Here is a 20,233-nt window from a genome sequence, read left to right on the forward strand (position 1 = left end):
TACACACTTCCGTCCACTGTGAAATTACGAAAGGCACTCATAAAGTTTTTAATTTTCATCTCGAAATGAAGAGGAAAAAGGAAATACTTCTCCACAGCCTTCAGTGTGCCACGAACCTCCTAAAGGTGGGTGATATGGTTATGAGCTTGGTATAGAAGTTTGTATTTTGGCTGTTCAAGAAATGCTCCATCGCTAAAATCATCACGTCGTTCTCGGTCTGTTTTTCTTCGATGAGATGACACCTCACGGGTCTATTAGATACACCGTGAGACCTGTATATTATAAGGACTCCTTGTGCAACACGTGATTTCCAAGAACACAACTGTGTCCACACCTCTGTTTTCTAGGAAGATCGGGCAACAATACATTTCTCTTGCCATGTGAAAGATCTGCTTCGAGAAACTTTTGGTAACGTTCTTCATCATCTCTAGGCAGTTTCAAGATATGTGGCCTTCCACTACCCCCGACCTAATTTGTGTTAATTCTGGTTGAGGGTTTATTTGAAAGACCGTTTCTGTCGAGGAATTATCCGGACTCTTTCCGATCTGAAGGATAGCATATGAGATACACACATCAAAAAAAGTTTTGCATCACCACGGTTCCGAGAGTTCTGGAACCTGTACAGAAAATTGGAATAGAGATCAACATCGTTTCCGCCCTTTTTATTGCTCATGAAAAACACACATTGTATGTTGTGTCTGTCGTACCACCATACAGCGCGACCATCAAAGGTGGTGGTCCAGACTGCTGCAGACATCGGTACCTCCAATACCCAGTAGCACGTCCTCTTGCATTGATGCATGCCTGTATTCGTCGTGGCATACTATCCACAAGTTCATCAAGGCACTGTTGGTCCAGATTGTCCCACTACTCAATGGCGATTCGGCGTAGATCCCTCAGAGTGCTTGATGGGTCACGTCGTCCATAAACAGCCATTTTCAGTCTGTCACAGGCATGTTCGATAGGGTTCATGTCTGGAGAACATGCTGGCCACTCTATTCGAGCGATGTCGTTGTCCTGAAGGAAGTCATTCACAAGATGTGCACGATGGGGGGCGCGAATTGTCGTCCATGAAGACGAAGGCCTCGCCAATATGCAGCCGATATGATTGCACTATCGGTCGGAGGATGACATTCACGTATAGTACAGCCGTTACGGCGCCTTCTGTGACCTCCAGCGGCGTACGTCGGCCCCACATAATGCCTCCCCAAAACAGCAGGGAACCTCCACCTAGCTGCACTCGCTGGACAGTATGACTAAGGCGTTCAGCCTGACCGGGTTGCATCCAAACACGTCTCCGATGATTGTCTGGTTGAAGGCATATACGACACTCATCGGTGAAGAGAACGTGATGCCAATCCTGAGCGGTCCATTTGGCATGTTATTGGGCCCATCTATACCATGCTGCGTAGTGTCGTGGTTGCAGAGATGGATCTCGCCATGAACGTCGGGAGTGAAGCTGCACATCATGCAGCCTATTGTGCACAGCTTGAGTCGTAACACGACGTCCTGTGGCTGCACGAAAAGCATTATTCAACATGGTGGCGTTGCTGTCAGGGTTCCTCCGGGCCATAGTCCGTAGGTAGCGGTCATCCACTGCAATAGTAGCCTTTGGGCGGCCTCAGTGAGGCATGTCATCGACAGTTCCTGTCTCTCTGTACCTCCTCCATGTCAGAGCAACATCGCTTTGGTTCATTCCTAGACGCCTGGACACTTCCTTTGTTGAGAGCTCTTCCTGGCACAAAGTAACAATGCGGACGCGATCGAACAGCGGTACTGACCATTAGGCATGGTTGAACTACAGACAACACGAGCCGTATACCTCCTTCCTGGTGGAATGACTGGAACTGATCGGCTATCTGACTCCCTTCGTCTAATAGCCGCTGCTCGTACATGGCTGCTTACATCTTTGGGCGGATTTGGTGACATCTCTGAACAGTCAAAGGGACCGTGTCTGTGATCCACAGTCGACGTCTATCTTCAGGAGTTCTGGGAACCAGGATGATGCAAAACTTTTTTTGATGTGTAAAATCACTCTGATTAAATCTGATGTGCTGCGACAACTGTCGAAAAAAATGGTTCAAATGGCTCTGAGCACTATGCGACTTAACTGCTGAAGTCATCAGTCGCCTAGAACTTAGAACTAATTAAACCTAACTAACCTAAGGACAGCACACACATCCATGCCCGAGGCAGGATTCGAACCTGCGACCGGAGCGGCCGCTCGGCTCCAGACTGTAGCGCCCAGAACCGCACGGCCACTCCGGCCGGCTGACGACTGTCGACCTTGCCGTGTTATGGGTGAAGCATGTTGTTGAGTTAGGAGACCATATGGAACAAATGTAACTTGTGACCATATCCTAACAAACGTGCCAGAACCACCATTATTATCTGTTTCATAGTTCCTCCCGTTTTCCTGCTCCCATGCCACATTCTGACTGCTTATAGGACGATATTTTCATCTGGTGGCAGAAAGTAGAACTATTTCTTTTTTTCAGCATATTCGGCGAGCGCACCGATTAATGAACATATCTACGATGCTGAAATTTCAGTGTCCTACGATTTATACAGCTTGCACTGCACCACTCGAAACACCTTCAGTTTAATTATATGCATCCAATATATTAACGATTTGGAAGGCAATCTGAGCAGCCCTTTTAGATTGTTTTCAAATAATTCCGTCGTTTGCCATCTAGTAAAGTCATCAGCAAATTAAAATTAATTACAAAATGATTCAGACAAGATACTTGCATGATGCGAAAAGTGGCAATTAGTCCTCAACCTTAAAAAGAACGAGATCCTTTTCAAATTCGTTAAATTTCGGTTACACGATAAATTACACAAGAGCCTCTACAAACCCATTAAATTTCAGTTTCAAGATAAATAACAAAACTGAAAGTTGTTGATTCAGTTACAATTAAAATGGAAACGTCAGAGAGAAAACTTTGTGGGAAGCAGAGCCAAAGAATGCAATATATTGGTAGCTGCAACAAATCTGCTAACGACTGGCTAGACCGCTTGTCCGTCCTCTTCTGGACTGTTGCTGCGCAGTAGGGGATCCTTACCAGATAGGATTGAGAGCGACAACGAGGATGTTCAAAGAAGGGCAGCTCCTTTTATATCATCGCTAAATGTGATGGATATGATACGCGAGTTGAGGCTGCACTCACTAAAACAAAAGCGTTTCTCATTGCGCAGAGATCTTTCCACGAAATATCAAGTACCAACTCCAAATGTAGAAATATTCGTTGACTCTCATCTACACAGTGAGAAATGACCCTCATGATAAAATTTCTTTACAATTTTCGGTATATAATTGAAGTTGTCCTTTTGAAATTGTAGTAAAACATAATTTTATTTTCACTGTGTGACGTAGGCTTTCTACTTTTTGAGCTTTCATCACTCCCTGTCTTTCTCTTTGACTGTGTGAAGTAAGTGTAGGTGGCACAAAACAAAAGTCCAGTTGCATTGAGGGGTGGCATTGTGTATGGAATAACAAGATTTCCGATATAAAGAATTAGCACACCAGTTGCGTTGAAAAAAGTATTTTTAATGCAACCTGTGTGCTATTTTTTCACATCGGCATTCTTCAAATACAGTTCCTGAAAATTATGAACAAAAATCTAAATGAGAAGATTGATCTTTGTGGTGAACGGAGAGGTGTGAGGGGAAACGCTGACGTAATTCGCGCTCGGCGCTACCAATAGAAACTCCAACACTTAGCTTCACAACGGAATTTTGACAGTACAACAGCTAGGTTGCTGGCATTGGCAGAAATGAAATAATAAGGAAGTCGTTATTTCTGGACAAATCCGATATGTGACGAAACCGAAAGAGGGACTCATCGGACATGTTTTATTGTGCCACATATATCCAGTTACCACTTGTTAGCAAAGCGGTTATCGCCAAGTGTGAATGTGCATCGTTTTCCTTTCTCTTCTTGCTCTAATGGCAAGCTGCTGGCTTGTTTATGCACAGAATATCTGATGATCAATCAGTACTTAAATATACAGCTCTAAAACCGGTAGTATATTTACAATGTGGAGCCAATATTTTATAGGCTGGTACGTCGATATCGACGCTTTCTTCGATGTATGGACAACCTACAATGACACTTTTTAAATGTCGATTAATCGGATTCCCGATATTTTTGAAAATATCAACAGTGCTATGAGGGTATGCAGCAATATGCCCAGACACGCTGTGTTGATTTGAGATACAAACGCTTGCCGAGACAGTGAATCGTGGAGCTTTACCACTGACGATTTGGATTACCGTTGCAGTGCGCAATGGAAGTTGAAATCATTATGAACAGAAAGCACATGCGGTTTGACTCTCACTAAATGGACTGTATCTCAGCCGATACTGACAATGCTTTCGCGAGTAGACATAGTTATTGCTACCGTGTGAGTGAAACCACTTTTACGTTTAACCACTTTGCAAGAGCCAAGACTTCATAAAACAGTGTAATGTATTTGTCTCCTTAATGAACAGCCGTGTGTCTCAAGCTTTAACTGTCACGGTGAAGATAATTACTATTGTTGATCAGGTGTAAGAATGGTTTTACTGATTGTGAATTCGCAAGCGCTGTAGTCACATGCAGACATGACGAACAGCTATACCGAGATCGGAAATTAATGTATAAAGTACTGAAACGGGAACTAGATGCGTAAGGAGTAATAAATGTGCACATGCGAAAACTGTGGTTTATAACCAATAATTAAGTATATTCAGCCTGTAGCCAATTAAACGCCATTGCGGATGACTTTGCAACCTAACTGCACTCTCCCCAGCTGTAGACTAACAGAATTTAGCACTTCAGATTCTAGATCGTTTGTTTCATTATAAAACTATTTTTTTTCTTTTCCTTATCTCAATTTTGGGCGCGTAAATAAAATTGCTCGAAGTGAACTATTAACTTTCAATGTAGCTTTTTTGACCCACTATTAGTTATAAGCACTTTTATTCTACTTAAACTATCTCTTTCTTTTAAATTGGTGCTTCTACACTTGAATGTGTTCTATGTAGCTTTTGGAGCGAAGTGCTACAAATGCTCATGCAGTGTTATCTTCAAAGTGAGTTGATATGGTCGAGCGCGTAAATCGCGGCATCTGCCATTGGTTTCTGGGCACCGACCAACAGAATTAAAGCTGCTTGTTCGGTATTGTGTAAGCTTCGCGACGAGGGCAAACTGAATGTGACAGCTTTCAAGGGACACAGGTTATGTTTACGTTGTACTTTCATGAGTAATGACTAGGTTGTTGATTATTACAGGGGTAAGTGAACAGATTTGTAGTCTAATACTACAGCGTTTATGGGATTAGTAACATAACTGTGTGTGGTTTACATATTGGCGGAGCTGTCATTTGCATTCAGGTAATTCATGCGAAAAGGTTTCCCACAAGATTATGGCCACACGAAGGGAATTAACAGCCTTTGAATGCGGAATGGTACACTACATTTCGGAAATCGTTAGGGAATTCAATATTCCGAGATGCACATTGTCAAGAGTGTGACGAGAATACCAAATTTCAGGCACTACCTCTCACCACAGACAACGAAATGGCCGACGGCCTTCACTTCACGACCGAGAGCAGCGGCATTTGCGTAAAGCTGTCAGTGGTAAAAAAAAACAAGCAGCACTACGTGAACAAACCATAGAAATCAATGTGCAACATACGGCGGACGTAACTGTTAGGACAGTGCAGCGAGATTTATTGTTAATGGGCTATGGCAGCAGACGAACGATGCGAGTGCCTTTGCTAATAGCATGACATTGCCTGCAGCTCATCTCCTGGGCTCAGACCATATCAGGTTGGCCTTAGTCAATTGACTCCAAATTTCAGTTAGTAAGAGCTGATGACAGGGCTGGAGTGTGGCGCAGACCCCACAAAACCATGGATCCAACTTGTCAACAAGGCACTGTGCAAGGTGATGGTGGCTCCACAATTGCGTGGGCTGTGTTTACATGGAATGGACTGGATGCTGGTTGTATTCGGCTACTTGGAGATCATTTGCAACCATTCATGGCCTTCATGTTCATAAGCAACAATAGAATTTTATGGATGACAATGCGCTACGCTACCAGACCACAAATGTTCACGAAGAACGTTCTGGACAATTGGAGCAAATGATTTGGCCATTCAGACTGCCCGACATAAATCGCATCGAACGTTTCTGGGACATAATCGAGGGATCAGTTCATAAACAAAAACCTGCACCGACAACACTTCCTCAATTATGGACAGCTATAGAGGCAGCAGGGCTCAGTATTTCTGTAGTGGACTTCCAGCGGCTTGTTGAGTCCATAGCACGTACACTGGACAAAAGGAGCTCTGGCACGATATTAGCAGGTATCCCATGACTTTTGCCATCTCAACGTATTTCACACATTAAAGCAAGTATACAAAAATACACGACACCGACATACAAAATACAGACCCAGAGGAAGCGAGAAAGTAAAGAAAGTTCACATTTGGCGCCATACTGTTATGAAAACAAGCAAACGTCAACAAGGACTAAACACACAGTATCAACATACACAATGTGTTTCGTGAAGTGCAAAAGTATAACTTGTTAGTGGAGTTAATCAAAAACATATATCGTATGTCTGGGTATTTTTCCACAACAGGGAAGTGTGCAGAGGAGAATGGATAAGTTGAAAATAACGGTAACTAACGACAAAATAGTATCGCAGAATATTATAAGGCTACAAAATTATGTTTAGAGATAAAGTTAATTGTTAACTCACCAATTACACTCATAACAACATCCTTTAGTTGCAGATGGCAAGCTACTGGATTGCAGTAATGTAAAGAAATCCAGATACAAAAAATGATATAATAACCACAACAGACATTAAACTGTTTTAGGCCCAATTTCATTAGAATAATAGGTAGAGATAGGACAAATTGTGACATTAAAGAAACTCAGTTCATTTGGAAATGCCATGTGTTCCATGATAAACAGACTTTACTCTCCATAAAACTCTGCTACTGAAGAATTAACAACATTCTCACACTAGCTTTAATATGATATTTCCCTAAGGCTACACTAGTTTTAATATGTTACTAGATATTTCCCCATGGCTTCTTCTGTGTATATGTTTGACACATATATTGAACACATCTCCTCCTCCCCCTCATTGTGCTCACCTCTTCCTCTCTCTGTCTGTTCACCTCATTCACACTCCTCTATCTTTCTATTTCCTCCTCCCTGTTCTCTCTGTCTCTTCATCTTCTCCTCCCCCTCACTTTGTCCTTTTCCTCCACCCCTTCTCTGCAACCATGTCTTCCTCCCCCTTCCCTCTGACCACAATCTACACCCCACCCTCTTCCCATCTCCACCTCTCCACCTGCTTACCACCCCACTATACTTTCCAGCTGCCTCATGCATTCCATTTCTTCCCCTCTATCTGTACATTTCCTCCTCCCCCTCACTCTGTTCCTACCCTCTTCCATCCATCTCAAATTGTCCCCAGCCATATCATTTGGCACATGTAGCTCCTGCAATACAGTTCCCTAAAGTAACTGATACTACTCTCACAACACACTTGTCATGCAGGGCAAGCTACACATCAGGGGCTTGAAAATCATTGATTCGCCCCTGGTGTACAGGCTGCCATGCAAAGCAGGTTGATGAAGCAAGCCAGTACTACTCAAACAAAACATGCCTGTCATGTAGGGTAGCCTAAATGTCGGGGCTTGGAAAACTGTTTTCTTACCCTTGACATGTAGGCTACCCTGTAAAGCAGGTTATTTTGCCAGACCAATACTTTTTCCATACAGCATGCCCATCATGCAAGGCAGTCTATACTCCAGAGGCTGGAAAAAACGCGTTTTTGCCGATATCTCCGCTCCTACTGGACCTAGAAGTGATAAATCCCATAGAGCTGGTATTCATAAGGTGCGCTGTTTCCGTGCCAAATTTGGTAGAAATCGATTCAGATGTTTAGGAGGAGATCCCAGACATACACACATACATACTGCTGTGTATATATAACAGATATGCCACTTAAATAACTCACAACAAAAACAGTAGGAAATGCCAGAAATTGCTTAAGGTTGTCTCTAGTGTGCTTTCCTTCATGTAATTCTAAAATTGGTCGCTACATTAAGACACAGATCAGAAAACTTCATGTGTTCCTAAGTGCACTGTCCTTCAGGTACAATATTCTCTGCTATATACAACAAGGTCGATTTTACAGAACTGAGTAAAAGTACCCACTGGTAATGGCACAAAGGCGATGAAACATGATTGGGCATTTACAAACAACAGTTTTTTTTGCATAATAGGTGGACTTAAGTTCCCATAATCCTGACAAAAACTGCTGAAATATAAGAAATGTCTCTACATTGTTATGAGCAATGTCCCATGAGAATGTTCCACGAGGCTGTGAGGGGATCAGTAGTGTTGCCAGCAGCCAGTGATGCTGTGTATTGGAAGGCTAGGTGGTCTGAGTTCAAGCCCTGTCAGCAGAAATTAAAGACGTGTTTTGTGCCACAAGTCTACGAGTAAGGCGCACCAATTACATATTTACGTATTTATACACTCATATTGTTCGATTGTGTACGATAAGTGTCTTAATTACATTTTTGGATTATTTTGCATGTGGATTTGTAGTCGTCCATTGATGTGAGCACACGACTTCATGATTATAGTGGTTTTGTTATTGATACTCGTACATTCGTATTGATATCCTATGAGCTAGCATCGGTGCTTCGATCTGTGATTTCGGGAGTTTTCCTTGTGAGTCGCGAGAAGGCGTGAGTTCCTCATTCGCCGGTTTTAGCGCAGCGCACAAGCGCGGGCAGTGAATGAGTTTTTGGTAGTATATTTGCGAGGGATTCTTCTGGCAGTGGCGAGCGTGTCATCTTGCCCATGGATGATACTGGTCGCCAGCTTCAAGAGACGACGATTTTTTCAGTTTGATTGGTAGCCAAATATAAACTATTCGGTTCATTAGTCAAGGCCTTTTGCTGATGGTCTAGATCCAGACTGTGATCCAGTCTCCAGTCATGAAGGTGGTTCACCAAGGCCTACCTGCTGTGGGATCGTTGTAGCTGTCATTACTGGTATTTGACGGAAGTTAATGTTGAGCTTCCACTGGTTGAGTTACATCCTAATGCTGTTTAGTTTTAGCTAAGGGAGTGAACATACTACTTGTGTGGGTAAAATTTAGCAGTGCCCATATAACTGACTGTTCATTCATTTACACGTCCCTGAAGGCTGGTTCTGTGTTTGAGATTTAGAAATCAGGTGCCCTGTGTTGTGGTACAAAATGTTAGAGGTGTTTGTTCCTTTTATTTTAAGATTATATAGTAATTTGTGTGCCCTCTCAGTTAATTTACCTCCTAAATTCCCCTGGTCTCCAGGTATTAGTTGGTATTCGGTTTAAATGCGTGCAAGTAGGCCAAAGGGGCTTGATTGTCAACCAAGTTCCTGTAGCACTGGTAGCCTAATTGGATGTAAGCTGCTGAGTTGTGGAAAAGGTGCAACTCTGAAGCACTCTCTTAAATTATGTGTAATTATTTTAAGATGTTATGCCATATGGAGAAATATTTTTCGTTTTTAGAGCTCTGAAACCTAACTGTTTTACTGTACCCATTTATATCTGGCAGGTTGGCCTGTTGGGATCTGTGCCAAATGAAGTCTTTCAAGATGAGTCATTGTCGTCCTTTTCTTTGCTTATTGGCCTGCTGTTTTGAATTATAAATAAGTTGTGGGATGTAATGTAACTCTTGTTATTGGAATTCTGTCCATTACTAAATTTAAGACACAGAGATCCTTTTAAATGAAATTCTTGTATCTTTATATTGTCCGCTTTACTTTTTGTTGCCTTTAAAAATATTTTGTGGTTTACAGTGTCTGATTTACTTATTGCTGTTGTGCAAATTTATATTAAAAAATATAATATAATATAATTAATTTAAAAAATTAATTTTTTGCACTTTTATCTTTTTGATTCCTTATAGATTTTTAAGGGAATGCAATGTCTTTCACTTTTAACTTACATCAATTCCTGTATTCGCTTTGCTGTTGAGATTTTCACAAGTTGGTTAAATGGTTCTCCTCCTGCCATAATTAGTTCTCATTCTTGATCATGTGTACAATATTGATTCTTAACCAGACTTCCTCTTCTGATGCAGGCAGCTACAGTGACATGAAATTGGAATGATGCGTGGAAGAAAATAAAACTTTCGTGGTTTTGCACAAAAACGAACTCTCAGACTTCATATTTTCATCAAATTATTATTCAGAAAACATACTGTATCCCAAGAAATACGTCTTCTTGCTACAAGAACTAACGACAGAGTCTCTCTAATAATTGTCAAAACAACTGAAAAAAGTTTCCATCATTTGTCTTTCGCCTTCCAGCGTAGCAAAATATCTCTTTGCCAATGCTTACAGTGGCTGCACTAGTGTTTATTGTCATTGGTAATAACTTTTATCGTAGCGTGTCAGGACTTTTCCTTTATGTACCTGTATAGCGCTTTTAAATAATTTTTTGATGTTCATATTGTCTGATTTACTTTTTGGCATCTGTAAATTATTTTGCTGACAATATAGAGGTTGGGTTGTTTGGGGAAGGAGACCAGACAGCGAGGTCATCGGTCTCATCAGATTAGGGAAGGAAGAGGAAGGAAGTCGGCCCTGCCCTTTCAAAGGAACCATCCCGGCATTTGCCTGGAGCGATTTAGAGAAATCACAAAAAACCTAAATCAGGATGGTCGGATGCGGGATTGAACCATCGTCCTCCCGAATGCACACAATATATTTACTAGCTTTATTACACAGTTCACTAACTATCTTATGTGTGCTTAAATTAATTGTCAAGTATGGTCAAGTTACCAGTGTGTGCCTTATGTAGATTGTTGGAGCAAAATAAACTGTAAAGGGTTTCTGTCAATCATGCGCTCAGTCTCTTATGACTATGTGATCTCCACATCCTCGCCACTTCAGTGGCAGGAGACTCCGTGATTATTTGGTACGCAGTTCGTTGCTCATGCTGCTTCTTCTTGCAGGTTATTTGGCAATGGGAATAAGAGGTGTGCTGGGACTGAATTGTTTGAGGAAAATAACCTTCATAACTGGACCAGAACCAGGAAATGGAAATGCTCCTGACAAGCAACAGAAGGCCATGAAGGTACTGAATAGTTTATATGTAGCTACCAGTCACAATGCCTGCTCTAAAAAACTGAAAAACCCATCATCTTTCCAAGATGACAACCATTAATAAGCTTGCACACCATGCTAAAACTGGTGCATATAACTCATCCCCTCCTGCAGTGTGTCAAAGAATGCTCCGAAGACCCCAGAGTGGAACTGATTCTAGGTCACAGGATATTCAAGCAAATGTATTTATCCCACCCATCCCCATCCCTTAAAGCAAAAGCTGGAGTGGACAGCCCAGTTTCTGTAATCTAATACATACCAGCCTCTGATTTGGCTCTATGTAATTTCAGCTGATTCAAATGTGCCCTTATTTTCTTATGTGCTTTGAGTTTTTGGAGCAAGAAGCTGTCAGTGGAAAGCTCTTAATGACCCTACAAGGCCCGCAAAATCGGGACAACAGTTTCCTCATGATCACAATGCTTCTGCATTCGCATCACATGAACTGAAAAAATTGATTTTGATAATGGCATTTCTCGTGTGACAACAACCTCTTATTACCCTCAGCTGTCTTTTGTGGAACATATTAATGGGGATCTGAAATCTGCTTTAATAATTCATCATTCTCATTCATAGATACGTTAGGATAGTTCTGTGAATTGACTTAGTCTAGCCTTTAATACTGCCTGCCATGAAGCATATAAGACAACTGCCAAACTAATATTTGCACTCTACCTTACTTCATCATTGAGTAATTAGTGGTTGTTGAGTGATCTATTACCTGAACATGTTAATCATGAGGATACCAGGGCTCAATGGGAGGCAGCGAAATATAACATTTCTCTTGCACATCAAAGAGAGCCTCATCATTACCACTGGGGGGAGACACCACACTTCATTGACTGTGGAGAATTTGTTTATTTGAAGAATTTCTGAGGGCAAAGCAAAAGGGCACAGGGGATCACAGAGAAGCTGTTGCCCCGATTTTTTGGGCCATGTAAGGTCATTAAGTGTTTGCCCTCCCTCAGATTCTTACTCCAGGACCTTAAAACGCGTGAGGAAGTCGAGTGACATTTTAGTCAGCTGAAATTAGGTAGTGCCAAAGCAAAAGCTGGAATGTAATGGACTGTAGAAACTGGGCTACCCGTGTCAGGTTTTGATGAGGGATGGGGGGAGATTGATACCTACCTGTCGATATCCTGTGACTAGTGTCAGTGCATCGACCTGTGGTGCTGGGAGACAACCATGGCGCTTCATGAGACTGCATAGGTTCTGTATACGCTGGGTTTAGCATAGTGCAAAAGTCTGGGACGGAATGGCGAGCTTATCAGCATTGCCCACCCTTAGTGGTAGTCACCAGCTTGGAAAGGCGATGGGTTCCTCAGTTTGGAGTTGGTTATGTGATTGGTAGCCACATATAAACTATTGAGTTTCTTTGTCAAAGCCTTCTATTGCTGTTCTGAAGCGTTTCCATGTGGCAGATCCAGATTTTGATCCATTCATGAAGGTGTGGTGTACCCACTGTGAGATTGTAGCATCTCTCATTACCAGCATTTGCTTTAATGTTGTGCTTCTATTGGCCAAGCTGCATCATAATGATATTTAGTTGAACTTAAGTGACTGAACATATTACTTTTGTGGATAAAATTTGGCAGTGCTCATGCATAAGTAGCATTTCCGTCATCTATGTGTCATCAAAGGTTGTTTCTGTCTTTCAGGTTTAGAAACCAGGTGCCAGGCAGAGTATGTTAGATGTATGTGTGCTTTTCATTTCAAGATTCTGAAAAGAGAGGTAATAGTAATTTTTGTGCTCCTCTCAAATAACTCACTCCTCAAGTTCCCCAGATGTGGTGCCCCAGGTATTAGCTGGAACTCACTTTAAATATTCATAGCTGGGCCAAAGGTGCTGGACTGTTAAGAGAGTTATGTAGCACTGATAGGCTAATTTGATAAATGCTGCTGAGTTGTGGAAAGGGTGCAGCTCTTGTACCCTCACGTAAATTAGGTTTATTGTTTTAATATGTTATCTCATGTGGAGTAATATTTTTTTCGGTTTTAGTGCTGTAAAACCTAGTTGTTTTACTGTACCCATTTATACCTTGTGGGGCAGCCTGTTGGAACATGTGCCAAATGTAAAAATGTTTATACCAGCTTCTGAACTAAATTTTCCATTATTTACTGGCCTCCACTTTGGAACTGTAAATAAGCTGTGTGTTGTAATTTAATTTTTGCTATTGGAATTCTGTCCATTATTAAATTTAAGGTACAGAGATCCTTTTAAAGGAAAGTTTACCATGTTTATACTGTTTGTTTTACTTATTGCCACCTTTAAATATATGTTATGTTTTCTGTGTGTGATTTATTTATTGGCACTTTTAAATAATTTTTGGAGGTGTGTGGTCTGTGCTAGTTGTCAGCGTCTTTAAATAATTTTGATTTGGTAATATATGATTTATTTATTTGTGTCTCTAACAATTGATAATGATCTTACAATGGCTTAACTTAATAATCAAGTGTGCTGAGGTTAGCATTATGTGTCTTATGTAAACTGTTGGAGTGAAATAAATTGTCAAACGTTTCTGGTGAGAGTGGACTCAGTCATTAACCACTCTCACATCTCTGCACCCTCACCATTTCAGTTACTTTAACCAATGCTAATGTCATGAATGACACAGCTGGTATCCCTTTTGAAATTTCAGCTACTCTTTGCATATAAATGAACTTTTTGATATGATTAATTCATTTTGTTGTGTCAAAACATTCTTTGCTGGTTTGTACCCAGTTTGGTCTGGATTCATGGGTCGATCCACACATCATAAACTTAGATCCTAATATTTTTCCATTACTTTGTTCTTTCATGAGTCAACATATCCTCAATACTCTGGTTTATGTGGCTGACAGATTCCTACTCATGACTGAGTAAATTTTTGCTGGTCTGTATCCAACATAGCGAGTATTCGTCTTGGTTCACTCCTTGTATACTCGGACTCTGAAATTTTTTTTGATTGTATGGATTAAAGTTAAAATTTGTAATTCTAGTAATTTACCTTGTATCTGTAATTATTTCTATAGTTTAGTGATGCAGTGTTGTAGTTTTGACCTTGTATTGTTTGTCTTGTGACACTATGTTCCACAGATCTGAAAATCTGAATGGCATATCCTGACATATGTGTAGATTATGCCTTGTGTAGTAGATATTTTGTGTAGCAGATATTTTTCTTATGTTTTCTGTAATATGTGATATATCACATACTTCTGTACATATATATTCCATCCTGAGCATCATTTTGTACACTGTTTGGCAAAGCTTATAGTCCGTCACAAAATATTGTAAACATACTGTTTCCAAATTTTATGAGAGGGATATTGTAATGGGACACCATCCTCTAACATTATCTAGTATAGATTAACATTCTCGGATGTTTCACTGAAAGAATTTCATTTGATTTTGTATATGATGTATTATATTTCAGACTAAAATGTATGAAAAGAAATTCAATTGTTACAATCGATATGTACTAAAGGTTAAAATAACTCATCCTTTAGAAATATCTGAAATTAATTATTATTTTTTTCTGAATTCATTTATAAAATAATGCTATAATCCGGTAACGATTCTTCTTTTGTCAATAAAGTATGTAAACTCGTTCGCTTTGTAAACTCTTTGGAATATTGTGAGTACGGTAGAATGTAAGAAATAGTGGGCATGTCTCAGATGGAGACAGATGTATTTATATAATCGACACTAACAATGTAATTTGGTATATTAAGTGGAAATTGTAAAAACTCTGTGATATTTAATAATGTGACAAAGAATAAAATTCAAGAAATGTACAGGAAAATCTTCATCAGTTATTTAGTCATCAGAAACCCACAACATTAAATGAAAATTTCACCCACAAGAATGTGCCCCTGGACACAAACCTTGGTCCCAACAACAACAGAAAATGAAGATAAGTAAGAAGTTTTTGTTTTGTATACCTTAAGCATCTCGAAACTTTCAAAACTTTTGCAGAGAGCGAGAATTTTAACAGTGATGTGTGGGATGGTAAGATTGCATCCAACAGTGGCAAAATGCTTTTTTTTTAAGTATACCATTAGGTAATGTATTAGATTTGTTTGTTTAAATATGCATTTGTGGTAGACTTATTTATTGTTCAGAAGCTTTGTGAATTGTGTGTGAAACAGTTTTGCAAGTGTCAATTGTCAATACATATGTGGTTTCACAAGCTAACCACAATGTAAATGAGGCACTTGAACTATTAAAAACCAAATGCTAAATGTAAAGAAAAATTATAAATCTTGAAGGAAAACATATTGATGAGTACTGTGCAAAAATTTACACTGGACTGGCAACTAAAACAAACCAATTTTTCACCGAATGTGATGGCAGCTCGTAACCTTCTGCGCTATGTAAAGACATTTTTTGGATCCACACTCTTTTTTGAGTTGTCTTGCACTTCTGTCTTCCTTTAACCTACAAGCTATTCCTGCTAGCTGCAAACCGTTTGGGTCCAATGACCGTCATCTTCGTACAAATGAGGACTCCAGCATCCGTGTACATCAGCTACCGCATTACGCATGTGCATTCTGCGCATAAAAACAGTTGAGAATCATTTTGTGAATACCGCAATTCCTGCGAAAAAACAGTTGACATTATCCATGCTAGTTGAGATCACGTGACATGCACTGACTTACGGTGGTGTTTACGTACAACTGACTTCAACGTGCGCCAGTGGCCATTAACACGGACGTGAAAATTTTCAGTCCAGGCAAATCCAATTTAGCTGTTCAACAATGCGCCAACTGAATTGTCATGTGAGGGCATTCGGGTCGTTGCTTAAATTGCAATTCAAAAAGTTGCTGAACGCTTGAGTATGGAAAAGAGAAAATGCCGATATTGCGTGTTCGAAAGTGGATTGCGAGGAGAAATGAGTTGGGAGCGTCTAGAATGCTGGTTAGGGAGTTCGAAAATGAGGAAAAAACTTACTTCGAAAACCATTTTCGAATGAACAGGTATAGTTTTGAACATATATTGAGACTCCTAGGCACATTATTCAGAGAAAAGATTCTCGAATGCGAGATGCTTCAGAAAGTTATTTTGCTTCTCTCGCTATTGCAATGTTCTAAAAAATCGATCAGCAAGAGAAAACTAGGGAAATGTTGGATTGTAAATTTCATTTCCTGAAGGATCAATCCTCAACGAATTCTTAACCTTGTTCTCTGTCATGTATGCATTAAACTTCGGATTTTGGCTTTTATTTCATTTTCATTAATATGTGGTACATTTTTCCTCATTCCGTTTATAATGTCTCTTATCGCTTCTTCCTTCTCCACTTCCATCCTTCCAGAAACACGGATGTTCTTTGTAGAGTTGCAGAAATTGTATAGTATACTGTAACGGCCGTTACCCTTGTATTTCAGACCTCGGAAACAAAATAAAATTTGTACGGTGTCACCTCTAGAACGGGAAAAAACAGATTGAATGTCACTCGGTAAGGAGAGCCATTCCGCGAAGACTATGAAAAAGTAGAGGGGGAGCCGAAGTGGACAAGTCAGTAGATCCGGCTTCAACTTTCATTTCTAAGTGCGCCAGTAGCGACAACGTGCAATTTTGGGTGTTCATACACTCATCTTGACACGCGTAAGTCAACCTGCACTAATACATGCCAGTGTAAACCCCGCTTAAAATGTCTTGACGTGACGAACAATGGGAACACACCTTGACGTGACAGTCCCGTGACGTGAAGGAGCCCTGACGAAAAGAGGAAGCTGGCCTTGAAGTGTAGCCTCAATAAAGATTACTCGATAAAAAAATCCCATTTTGTTGCGATATGTAACATTTCTGGCGGTCATGCCAGTGTGTCAGACCGGTGTTTCAAGGGCGAAAAATGGGAAGCACGCATTGGTTGGTGTGTACATGTAGAAGTTCGCAATCGCTATGGAAACACGTTTTTGAGTTTACTGTTTAGAGAGCACTCTTGTTTTGTCACCCTGTAGTTTTTGTATCTATTAGCGTGGATCTAAGAACAAACACTGTCAATGCGATATTGGTAAAAGCAAGGATTTCGCTGGCAAATGCTTCGTAGATATCGACCTACTAGAATACTGTCGCGCATATACGAATGACAATAGATTGTCGATAGTGGTATCGATTTTTAGCTGTGAAGGAGTTGTATCGAGTGGGAATTTTAACTTATTGTTGTATTTAAAGGGTTTAATGTATGTTTTTCTTACGCAGTTGGCATAACAAACGGAAATGGGCGGTTAGTAAGAAAATTTGAACGTTTTGGATGTGTTCATGTGCGTTTGCTGTGTAATTTCAGTAGATACACCAGTGATGCAGTTCAAAACAAACAAGTTTCGCATTCTTTCGTAAACATTTGTGTAAAAACTATTCTCTCTTTTTTTCGTTTACTTGATTGTTTCGTTTCCTGTGAGTTGTGACACAGCACTAAAATTGTTTTATAATTCATACGGTTCTTAAGTGCTAATAATATCTATTGCGATGTAAATAGCGGCGGTTGTGACGTTGAGCATCATGTCACATTATGTTGTTGGGTATCAGCATGCAAGCTTTGTAAATGGTGAGAATTGACACTGCTTCGTCCTTCGAGCACGGACCATAGAATATTAGACTCAGGAGAATTAAAGACGTTTGAACCCTTATTTGTGGCTTAATTCCTTCAATTGTTGGCTATATCCACTATTCAAAAACTAAATTGTTTTTGTCGTAACGCAGATCATTACATGCTACAGTGAAGTCTTGAGAGATTAAGGAATTTCTTAGCCGAAAGCATTGGACAGTTGCTTTGATCAGTTGCTTTAAGTAATAATGATAATGACAGCAACAGAAGTACACCACTGATACGTCCATAATTCTGTTTATTTCTGCCTTAAGTAGCCTATTTATAGCAATTGGATGCTGTAGATAGACCACACAAAAATACTCAATTTTCTTTCTTAACATTACATTCATAATTAAATTTTTATTGTGATTTCGTCGCTGTAATAAAATTCTTCATTACTCTGTTATTGATTAGGCTTTTTGCTTTGTAATTATCGCCATTTTACTTAATGTTCAGTACAGTTTGGTGCCTATACTAACATTGTTCATGTAAGAGAAACGTTTTTCATTGTTCGGTGGTATTGGCCCAAGAAAACCCAAGAATTAATTGTACGTACAACTAGTATGTGAAGACAGCTGCTATACATATGTTCATCACAATGTAGCTGACAGAGAACACTCATTTTTAATTATCAGAGCGTGGTATTGGCCCAAGAAAACCCAAGAATTAATTGTATGTACAACTAGTATGTGAAGACAGCTGCTATACATATGTTCATCACAATGTAGCCGACAGAGAACACTCATTTTTAATTATCAGATGCGGTTTGCCAAATTTTTTCTTGTCAAGTTTGAGTTTGTATTATTAATGGAATTAAACTCATTGATTAAATCAAAAAGATGCTGTGATACGAAATAATGTCACCAAAAGCCGTTCAGAAATGATGAACTTGCGTTGTAGTAATTATGTTCTTACATTTGAAAATTTGCACCAAACCAGGACTCCAACTTGGATTTCCATAGAAATATTAGTATACATCAAATGCAACAATTCGTGTTTGAATCCAGTTTTTGATTGTCATAGTATATTGTTTGTAATATTAATTTTTCATCAGTCTTCTGGTTTGGTGTAGCATACCACGAATTCCTATCTTGTGCCAATGTCTTTCACCATTAATCTTCAATTATTTGTTGGATGTTTCACAAACTCTGTCTTGTCATACGGTTTTTTACTCTCAACAGCTCCCTCTAGTACCATGAAAGTTATTTCTCGATACGTTAACACATTCGTAATCAGCCTGCCCCCTTCTTGTCAGTGAAGTAGGTAAAAGTTAATGTATTGGACCTACGTAGCGTTTTTCAGTATGGTTCAGGTGTAAATATTAGGCTTTTCTATGGATAAATTTGTTTCCACAACTAGATTTTCTTTGTTTACATTTGTTGGCTTCGCTAACTCTAACCCAATTTTTACCTTCCAACCTAACCTAGACTTCGGGTTGCATCACAGATCAGTCTGTCACCACAACCAAGAGCTCAGAGGAGGAGGGGAAAGAGTTCAGTATCACACTTTAAATGTGATCTCCATATGTTCCATTCTTTGCTGTTTCTGCAGAGAATCTCTTAATTTCTTAACTTCTCAGTCCACCTAAATATCAAAATGCTACTAGCACCACATCTTAAACACTTTGTGTGTCATCTTTTCCGGTTTTTCCATAGTCCATGAATAACTGATGTACAATGCTGTGCTCCAAATGTACATTTTCAGAATTTTTTTTGTCTGATTAAGGTCAATGTTTGTTACTAGCAGCTGCCCTTGGCCAGGAATGCCCTGTTTGCCTATACTAAATTGCTTTTTATGTCCTTCATGCTTTGTCCACCATATTTTTCTGCTTCCAGTGTAACAGAATTCTTTAAAGTATTCTACATCTTGGTCCCTCCCCCCATGAACCATGGACCTTGCCGTTGGTGGGGAGGCTTGCATGCCTCAACGATACAGATAGCCGTATCGTAAGTGCAACCACAATGGAGGGGTATCTGTTGAGAGGCCAGACAAACGTGTGGTTCCTGAAGAGGGGCAGCTGCCTTTTCAGTAGTTGCAGGGGCAACAGTCTGGATGATTGACTGGTCTGGCCTTGTAACTCTAACCAAAACGGCCTTGCTGTTGTGGTACTGCGAACAGCTGAAAGCAAGGGAAAACTACAGCCGTAATTTTTCCCGAGGGCTTTCAGCTTTACTGTATGGTTAAATGATGATGGCATCCTCTTGGGTAAAATATGCCGGAGGTAAAATAGTCCCCCATTCGGATCTCCGGGCGGGGACTACTCAGGAGGACGTCGTTATCAGGAGAAACAAAACTGGCATTCTACGGATCGGAGCTTGGAATGTAAGATCCCTTAATCGGGCAGGTAGGTTAGAAAATTTAAAAATGGAAATGGATAGGTTAAAGTTAGATATAGTGGGAATTAGTGAAGTTCGGTGGCAGGAGGATCAAGACTTCTGGTCAGGTGAATACAGGGTTTAAATTGTAGGACATTTCCAGGGGCAGATGTGGAC

General features: G+C 40.1%; 1 protein-coding gene across 4 annotated transcripts in view; it reads left to right on the plus strand.

Annotated features, from left to right (window-relative positions):
- The first annotated feature begins 17,262 nt into the window (after nucleotides 1-17,262).
- LOC126235790 (zinc finger protein 721-like) overlaps nucleotides 17,263-20,233 on the plus strand; it is a 74,567-nt gene continuing 71,596 nt past the window's right edge. For all 4 annotated transcript variants that reach the window (XM_049944599.1, XM_049944603.1, XM_049944600.1 and 1 more), the window contains exon 1: nucleotides 17,263-17,378. In XM_049944599.1, coding sequence (XP_049800556.1) covers nucleotides 17,372-17,378 — 7 coding nt within the window. In that variant the 5' untranslated portion in view covers nucleotides 17,263-17,371. The remainder of the gene's footprint in view (nucleotides 17,379-20,233) is intronic.

The sequence above is a fragment of the Schistocerca nitens genome, chromosome 2, assembly GCF_023898315.1.
Source record: "Schistocerca nitens isolate TAMUIC-IGC-003100 chromosome 2, iqSchNite1.1, whole genome shotgun sequence".
Lineage (NCBI taxonomy): Eukaryota > Metazoa > Arthropoda > Insecta > Orthoptera > Acrididae > Schistocerca > Schistocerca nitens.